Consider the following 9,133-nt stretch of genomic DNA (forward strand, 5'->3'; position numbering starts at 1 on the left):
AATTATATTCATGTTATTCAAAAAGACAAAAATGTAATTTTTTTTATTACATTTATGTCATTCCAGATGAACACCAAAAAATATTAAAGTCTCGTTTGGTTTGCAAAATGATTATTCCATTAGAAAAATGAATAGTTCGGGAGAATAACCTACCTCTTCTCTCCTCTAGAGCCCCTCCCCTGTGAGCATGGTTTTCACCGAGATCCCCCTCCCGATGGTGATTTCCCTCTAGCTCCTCGTGAGTCAGGTTGTTTTTTTGTTCCCCCTGAGTTGGTCCAGTGAAATTAGTTTACTCCCAACCTTTAGGGTTGTGGAGCTTTTGTTCCCCTTGACTAGATCCGGTGGTGGTTGACCCTCATCTAGCCTTTTTGGGCTATGGTGGCTTGTTATTTGTTTTTTTTTTTGTTATTTCTTTCGTTTTGGCAGAATTGTTCATCTCAAGATGTCTTCTATGGGTGAGTGACTGATCCAACGTGTCGTCGACGGGATGATTTTTGGCAAGTTTTTCACATTTTTTTCGTTGATTTTGGAAGCCAGATCTACACTTATCTGCCGAATTCTGATTTACAAGCGCCCCCCAGCCGCATTCCCTGCCGTCTTCCGCCCCTGCCACCGCAAGCTCCAGTTGTGTCGATCATCGGTAATCGGCGCGTGGTGCCCACGTGCCTGGGAGCTCTCTGCTCCTTGGCGCGCATGAGGGCCACGCTCCGTTTTTTCAAGCTATGCACGGTGGCAACTGGTTCTACAGTGTCAGATCTTCGTCTGTGTGGTTTTGGTGACGGCGCGTGTCCTACACGCATCGCCGTCCGGCGTCTTTGGCCTCCTTCTCCACTGCCGACAATTTGTTTTTGGGTGTTTTTGCTTTTTTGTGTTTGTGTTATTATTTTGTTTTTATCCGATCACAGCCTGCTTGTGTTTGGATCAAATTTTAAGGAAATATTTGTTGGCTAATTGCTAGATCAGCTATCTTTCTTTAGAGAGTGAGCGTTATTGTAAGAGAGGTTCAAGTGTCATTCTTGTAAAATTTGTATTTCTGCTTAGATAGCTGTTTTATTAAGTCAGATTCTTCTAGCTTAGAGAGTTGGGGGGTCTTGTCCCTTACTTTCAAGTTGTAAGCCTCTGGGCTGTTTGCAGAATTAATGATAGCACATACTATTTGTTCAAAAAAAAAAATGAATAGCTATTCCTAGGAATAGAAGGTGGTGGAATGGAATGGTTATTCTTAATATTTAGTTTGATAACAATTCATATACATTAATTGGAATACAATTAAAATTACTAAAAACACCCCACATTATATATATATATATATATATATTAAAAAAAATTAAATTAAATTATAAAAAATAAAAATAAAAAATAAAAAATTGAAAACCATAGGGTGGCCGACCACCCATTGTGGTGGTCGGCCACCTACGAAATAGCCAGGGGGTGGCTGGTCACCCTAGAGCCACTGTTAAGGGGGGTGGGGTTTCGTTTTTTTCGTCCTTTCTTTTTTTTTTTTGAAAATAAAAAAAATTTGAAAGAAAATAAAAAATAATAGTGTTTTTTCTTGAAAATATAATCTATTCCCATTGGAATAGCTATTCCTCTTCGTAAGAGAATAGGTATTCTAATGGGAATAACTATTCAAAAGAATAAATCCTAACCAAACATAAAGGGTCTATTCTGCAAACCAAATGAGTCCCTAAAAAGAACTCTAACATTCATCAACCATAAATAACACGAGCTAAGTCAAACTTCACCCCTATCTTTATAGGATTAAACTGTACTAATTTGCTTTTAGCTACCTAATCTGCATCAAGAAATTCCGATAATAAATTTGAAAAAAAAAAATTTGGAGTCATTAGAGTTCTCTCGTATTTATTGTTCGGTCTCTCAAATCTACCTTTTATAAATATTAGATTTAGATTTCTCCATACGAGATAATTCCATTTATGAATCCAATCCAACTTTACAGAAATTAATAAGTAACAGCCAATAGTGCTCAAATTCATTATTGTAATCATTGATTTCTACATCAGAAGGTGGGGTAAGTGCATTGCAAGATTTCTCAAAAAAAAAATGAAAAAAAAGTGCATTGCATGAATTCAATATACAACTAGAAATATGACGTAAGAAGGCAATCAGGCATAATTGTTGTTTAAGGTTCAAGTAACGCCATAACATAAAAATGACACATCATTATAATGAAATTATCTTATTATTTAAAAGTGACTGTTAGGAAATGAAACAGAAGAAAATATAACTCTTCGGTAAAAGTTAAGTCAAGACTAAATTGGAATCTAATAATCCACATTTTCTTTTTCTATCAATTTCTTTATAAAATTAATTAGAGAGAAGAGTGGAATAACTCATCCGTGCGTAAACCCCAAACTAACGGACATATACTTTTTATTACCCACATATAAAATTGACATGTGTCATTTAAACATGTAAGAAACACATGTTTTTTTACATTTTTTTAATATAATTAATAAAAAAAATATGTGATTCTTACATTTTTAAAAGACACATGTCTTTTTTATATGAGGGTTGTAAAAAATTTCTTACAAACTAGTATGTAAGAAATTTCTGTCACTAATCAACCAACCAAAGTTAGTATTAGTCCGTAGCCACGAGTATTTAGCAAACGTAAAAGAGGTTAAAGGCCATATGAGAGACATTAGATACTCGTTAAATTACCAATTATTTTTAATTAATTAATATTTTAATAGTTGTACTTATGTGTGTTTAAACTCTTTTTAATTAGTAAGACCTAATAAAATATTTAATTAAATGAAAAATTAATGACCCAATCAAAATTTCAACTCAATATCTGAAAAGTTTGTGATAAAAATAGAGAAATTGTTTAACCAAGTGGTTGACACTGATGTACCATCATCAGACAAGGTGGGCGAGCAGAAAGCCTGAAAGCTGAAACCATATATATATGACCACTCTGCAGCCCCTGTCCCAGATCACTAAACTTTCCCAAACCTCTCTCTTCCTTCTTCTCCACCTACACCTTCTTCAACCTCAAAAATCACAAAACCAACACAAGCAAACCAGAAAATGAGCTCAGCCGGTGAAACCCAGATGACTCCGACTCAAGTTTCGGACGAAGAAGCAAACCTCTTTGCTATGCAACTAGCCAGCGCCTCAGTCCTTCCCATGATCCTCAAGTCGGCTATAGAGCTTGACCTCTTGGAAATCATGGCTAAGGCTGGACCCGGCGCATACTTGTCGCCTTCAGAGATCGCTTCCCAGCTCCCAACTACAAACCCAGATGCACCAGTTATGCTGGACCGTATCTTGCGCCTCCTGGCTAGCTACTCTGTTCTCACTTACTCTCTTCGCACGCTCCCTGATGGCAGGGTTGAGAGGCTATATGGTCTAGGCCCTGTGTGTAAGTTCTTGACCAAGAACGAGGATGGTGTGTCTATTGCTGCTCTCAATCTCATGAATCAGGATAAGGTCCTCATGGAGAGCTGGTAAGCATTTTTTCTTTTTCCTTTTTCATCTCTTCCTTTTGGCTATACGAAAGAATTGAGTATTTCATTTATCAAATATGACGACCATAAATCTTTTCCGTTATAAAGCATAAAATAAAAGAAAATTTATATAAAAAGGTGAAAAAATAAATAAATTATATTGTAGTTGATTTATTTTTATTTAAATAGTAATAAAAAAAAGTTAATGTAATATAAAAAGTAAAAATAAATTAAAATGTTTTTATGCTTGTTTTTTTTCTTTGTATTTTTAGAAAAGGGAAAAGGAGTGGGTGGCCAAACGGGGCCTTGGACCTTCCATATTATTATTATATTATTATATAATAATAATATAAACTAGAAGCCACTTCTCATTCCTTCTTCAGCAGAAAAATTATGCTTATGAGACTAGAGAAATTTCAAGAGAAAACTTTGGAGTAAAAAATCAACAAGGGAGTGAGGGACCGAATGGGTTTGAGGTAGTTCTCTCCCTCTCTCTCTCTCTCTCTCTCGTCAAAATTCCCTCCCCTGAGCACTTTGTTTTTCTTTTCCTTTTTTCTATCCAAGAAATCAACATGCTTTGGTGGGTTAAAGAAGGCAGAGATCGATTCGGCGCTTACTTACACATGCCCATTAAAGAGGAAGCTACAAAACAAAGCAGAGAGAGAAATCTTTCTGGAAGAAGAGCTTTCAGAAAGCACCCATGTCTTAAAGGCTTTGATGTGGAACGAGGACAGTACTCAGTAGCGTTGCGTGCTTTTGATTTGTCTTCTAGCAAAATTATATGTGTAAAGAAGAGAATAAACAACCCACTTTCCTCAAAGAGTGCTCAGGTGAGGGAATTTCAGAGAGAGAGAAAGATAGAGAGAATCGACAGAGAAAAAAAAACTACCTCAAATACATACAGTCCCTTATTGATTTCTTACTCTAAAGTTTCCTTTTGAAATTTCATAGAAGCATAATTTTTTTGCTGGAGAAGGAATGGTAAGTGGCTTCTTGTTTGAGGAGGGAAGGACATTTGAGAGGGGAAGAGTCAGAAAAAGGCATGTGAGAGAGAGAACGAGAACGTGTCTTCTCTGTAAGGGCAGAAAGAATTTGGGTAAAAAACAAAAGAAGAAGACTTTGGATAGAAAACGACGACGTGTGGCTTAAAAGAAATGTGATTCAATCTGAGCCTTACAATATTTTTACAGCATCTGTGCTGTAGTTCCCACTACAGCACAGAAGCCGGATCCTAAAATATTAATCAAAATTCATTAAAGGTTTGTAAAAGTCCACAATTTCACACTACTCTTTTTTCTTTTTTCTTTTCACACCTAACAGAATTTGAACCCGCTTCACACTGAGTTATCATTTGATGTTTATGGCATTTCCATATTTCTTAAATCTTTTGGAACATTGGTACACTTTAGTTCATTCTAGTGAACAATTCAATGATAATGCCAAACTAAGGCCTCAATTTTCAACTCCTAACTAAAGCTATGACCTCAATTTTCAACTCCTAACTAAAGCTATGACCTGTATTCCCCGTCAAAGTTTGAAAAACTTGATTGGATTCATTGAATAGAGAGAGAGAGAGAGAGAGAGAGAGAGAGAGAGAGAGAGAGAGAGAGAACTTTGTTATCTAGTTGTATGGTATATATGTGCATGAAAATATATATATATATTCACCTAATTTTGTTTTCTGTAGGTACTACTTGAAAGATGCAGTTCTAGAAGGTGGCATTCCATTTAACAAGGCCCATGGGATGACCTCGTTTGAATATCATGGGAAAGATCTTCGATTCAACAAGGTCTTCAACAAGGGAATGTCTGATCACTCTACCATTACCATGAAGAAAATCCTAGAGACCTACAAAGGCTTCGAGGGCCTCACATCAGTGGTCGATGTTGGTGGTGGGACTGGAGCTGTCCTTAGTATGATTGTCTCCAAATACCCCTCTATAAGGGGCATCAATTTTGATTTGCCACATGTCATCGAGGATGCACCATCTTATCCTGGTATGGGATTATCTAAACTTTACTGGTCATATACTTAACACTATGCTTAATTTAAGCTATTATTTATAATGATACAGTAGGTTTAAGCACTTAACTATTTCTACCTTCTTGAATTTAAACTTTTCTAGAGGGCCATTACCTGTAGACTGGCAGCCTGGTTTGGTATCTTTTTGAAGTGAATTACATGATTCCCGAACTATGGGTATGTTTAATAATGTGTTTTGAGGGACGTTTCTTGTGTTTGGTTTGAAAAAATGTTTTGATGTGACGTAAACGTAAAGTCAATTTTGAGTGTTTTGAGTTGTTTAGCAATATTTTTGTTTTGAGAACATAAAACAAAAGACAGAACAAGAAAATTTTAACTCATGAAGATTGAAGTGATTATAATATCGCAGTCGGCCACACAATAGTATTGTCCTTTCTTACTCTCTGGTGTTAATGTGATCTCATGGGATACAGATGTTTGTTGGCTGCAGGTGTGGACCATGTTGGGGGAGACATGTTTGTTAGTGTTCCAAAAGGAGATGCCATTTTCATGAAGGTGGGTTCGAACCTATATGAAATCCTTTCACTTTCTTACCTACCCCTTACTTGGCTCTTTAGTTAGTTGATCCAGTTATATAAAACTACAATGATGTTATTGATAGTTGAGTAGTTGACAAATGGAAGGAACCACTAGGCACTAGTACTCAAGGTCTTCCCCCAACACCTTCTCTGATTTAAATGTAGGGTGTGTTCCATTTATAAAGATGTCAAGGAACACCAATTTTAATGCAGCAGTAGAATGATTTCAGTGGATTGTTGAATTTCTTCTTTAAGGGAAAGGGAAGCCAAGTGGAGAGACGGTGTTTGTGCTTAATTTGTAACTATAAGATTATATTTATTCATGCTGGAAGAAGTCCCTGTAAACTTCTGCCTAGAGTGAGTGAAGACAACTTTGACACCGGCTGGCGTCGCTTGTTTTAAATGGTTTATCATGTCAGACACTTTAAAAAAGAAGAAGCAAGCCACTTAAACACGATATGTCAATCAATGTGAAATAGGTGCGGAGAATAACATTAATCTTGTGGAAATACACTTTAAATGGGACATGAATCAATAAGTGAAGATATTAGTCAAAGCTATTCTACCTTGATTTGTGCTCTTGACATGTGTGTGCTCCTATGTGCAGTGGATATGTCATGATTGGAGTGATGAGCACTGCTTGAAATTTTTGAAGAACTGCTATGATGCTCTTCCAAACAATGGGAAGGTGATTGTTGCTGAATGCATTCTTCCTGTATCCCCAGACACGAGCCTCGCCACTAAGGGAGTTATCCATATTGACGTTATCATGTTGGCTCATAATCCTGGTGGGAAAGAGAGGACCGAGAAGGAGTTTGAGGCCTTGGCTAAAGGGGCTGGATTTCAAGGGTTCCAAGTAATGTGTTCTGCCTTCAATACTTACATCATGGAATTCATTAAAAAGCTTTGAGTGATTGAGTCATTGGGTTGGGTACATATGTACTTATTGCATTTGGGTTTTGAGTTTGTGACTGCGTGCCTCTGTTTCACAAGTAGCTTTCTGAAACCTGTAGTTTCTGTTCAGAGACAGAAAGCGAGAGAAGAAGAGAACAGAATAATGTGCTGATGATTGTATACTTTTTGTATGAAATAAAATTTTTATATTTCAAAATTATAATTGCAAAACCGAAGGTATAAGTGAAATTTTGCCATCAGATCTTTGTCTATTAGGTCACAGTTAAGTCCAAGACTAAATAGTCTAAATTGGTATCCACATTTTATTTTTCTCTCAATTTCTTTTTCAAAATAATTAGAGAGAACAGAGGAACAAAGTCCTATTAAACGTAAATCTCAAACTCACCAACAAAAATTAGTATAGCCGCAAGTATTTAGCTAACGTAAAAGAGGTTAAAGCCTGAACTCTAATAAGAAGACATATGTGAGTGACAAAATTACCACTTATTTTTTTTTTTAAAAAAAAATGCAAAGTTAGTTCCTTTAGTCATACTCATTTGCAATTGAAAAATGCTAAAGGTGCTAAATCTTTTACTAACAGATGAAACTAAGATTAAGTGGAGCTTATTCATTGATACTCGTAGCAGTTTTTTTTATTAATTGTTTTGATCATCTCTAATAAATAAGTTCTACATCATCTTGGTACCCATCTCTTGGTAAAAGATTTGGTGCCCCTATCATATCTCTTTGCAATTAGCTCTATGTAGTACGCAAAAATAACAAACAAGTCACTACTATCAAATTTTGTTCAAAATCTTAACAAATTCCATTAGTGTATCATGTTAAATCTAATTATATAACGAGACGTGCCACCTATAATAAAAATATATAAAATAGAAAAAAAACAATAAATATATAAATACTAATAGGAAAAAGTCTACGTACTCCTCTCAAACTACTACCTAATTGACAATAACTTTCTCAAACTTTTAATTGAAACAATGTCTCCCGATGCCAATAAAAAGACAAAAAGACCCAAATTTTTTTTTTTAAAAAAAAAAAGAATAAAAATATCCTAATAAATTCAAAAAAAAAAAAAACATCGTGGGTCAAGCCCCCGGTTTTGCCAAGGGGTGATGTGGCCACCCACTCTGCGAGCTCGGAAACAGGCCACAAACAACAGGTTGCGGCGTTTTGAGAGGAACAACTCGGTCGAAATTGGGAGCCAACATCAACCTGGGTTGCTTTTATCTTGTGAGAATGCCGGTTGCAGTGTGGTTGAGTTTTTACGCAGGGGGATTTCAAAGGGCTATGGTTTAGCTTTTTAGTTTTTAGCCGTTTTGGCTCAAACAAGTTGGGATCGTCAAGCCCAAAGCCCAGAGGGCTAAGGAGCTGACTGGAACTTCTACCACCATTGATGATGGCAACGAAGAAAATGAGAGATTAGACGATAAAACTCAAGAGTTTTCCAGTTCATTAGATAATTTTGCGGGCAATAATTGACCGGTTTGAGTTTTTCGTTAAGAATTTTAGAGTCATTTGTACAAATTTTCTTCACATCACTTGGGAACTCGTACACCATGAGCGATAATTCACCAGTTTTATGCTCCGTTTGTTTCGATGGAAAAATAATTTCGACGAAATTATTTTTAGAAAAAATAATTTTCTCGAATGTTTGGCTTGCACGAAAAAATTACAAAATGCAAAATCAGAATTTGACAAATGTCGCCGGAATCCGGCAACGTCCGGTAGCCGTCATCGGATTCCGGCGAGAAAGTTTGACCGGATCTAGCCATAATGGTCGGATTCCGGCCGGAAACTTTTTGATCCGGCCGGATCCCGGCCGTTTTGGCCAGATCCGGCAATAGTAGGCCGAATTCAGGCCATTTTGGCCAGATCCGACCGGTTTGGCCGGAATTCGGCAATATTCCAGCCGGAATATGGTTGACCGGATCCCAGCGCCGGTAGAGTTCCGGCGACCAGATGTTGTCAGACTCCGGCGCCAGTTGGATTCTGAAGATCGACAATTGCTAAATTCTGACAATCAGATATCAAACACGCGTGTAAGAATTAAAAGTTTAATTTCGGAAAACGATTTACGGTTTTAAAAATCGTAAATTGTTTTCCGAAAATTAAAGAAGCTTTTACGGTCAAACTGAAAACGATTTTCGTTGACCATTATTTTCGCCCCTACTAAACACCAT

At 36.6% G+C, this 9,133-nt stretch overlaps 1 protein-coding gene across 1 annotated transcript; it reads left to right on the forward strand.

Annotated features, from left to right (window-relative positions):
• The first annotated feature begins 2,883 nt into the window (after nt 1-2,883).
• LOC133856564 (caffeic acid 3-O-methyltransferase) lies at nt 2,884-7,146 on the forward strand. Its single transcript, XM_062291622.1, has 4 exons — nt 2,884-3,473; nt 5,161-5,471; nt 5,948-6,012; nt 6,643-7,146. Exons 1-4 carry the CDS (start codon nt 3,055-3,057, stop codon nt 6,943-6,945), a joined length of 1,098 nt encoding a protein of 365 aa, XP_062147606.1. The 5' UTR covers nt 2,884-3,054; the 3' UTR covers nt 6,946-7,146.
• The last annotated feature ends 1,987 nt before the right edge of the window (nt 7,147-9,133 follow it).

This window comes from Alnus glutinosa, chromosome 1, assembly GCF_958979055.1.
Source record: "Alnus glutinosa chromosome 1, dhAlnGlut1.1, whole genome shotgun sequence".
NCBI classification, from domain to species: Eukaryota; Viridiplantae; Streptophyta; class Magnoliopsida; order Fagales; family Betulaceae; genus Alnus; species Alnus glutinosa.

Excerpts from the sequence above, each read along its gene's own strand:
- LOC133856564 (XM_062291622.1), top strand. The coding sequence starts at position 3,055 with ATGAGCTCAGCCGGTGAAACCCAGATGACTCCGACTCAAGTTTCGGAC. Across the intron at positions 3,474-5,160 it reads AAGGTCCTCATGGAGAGCTG|GTACTACTTGAAAGATGCAG; the intron begins GTAAGCATTTTT and ends TGTTTTCTGTAG. Across the intron at positions 5,472-5,947 it reads GGATGCACCATCTTATCCTG|GTGTGGACCATGTTGGGGGA; the intron begins GTATGGGATTAT and ends TGTTGGCTGCAG.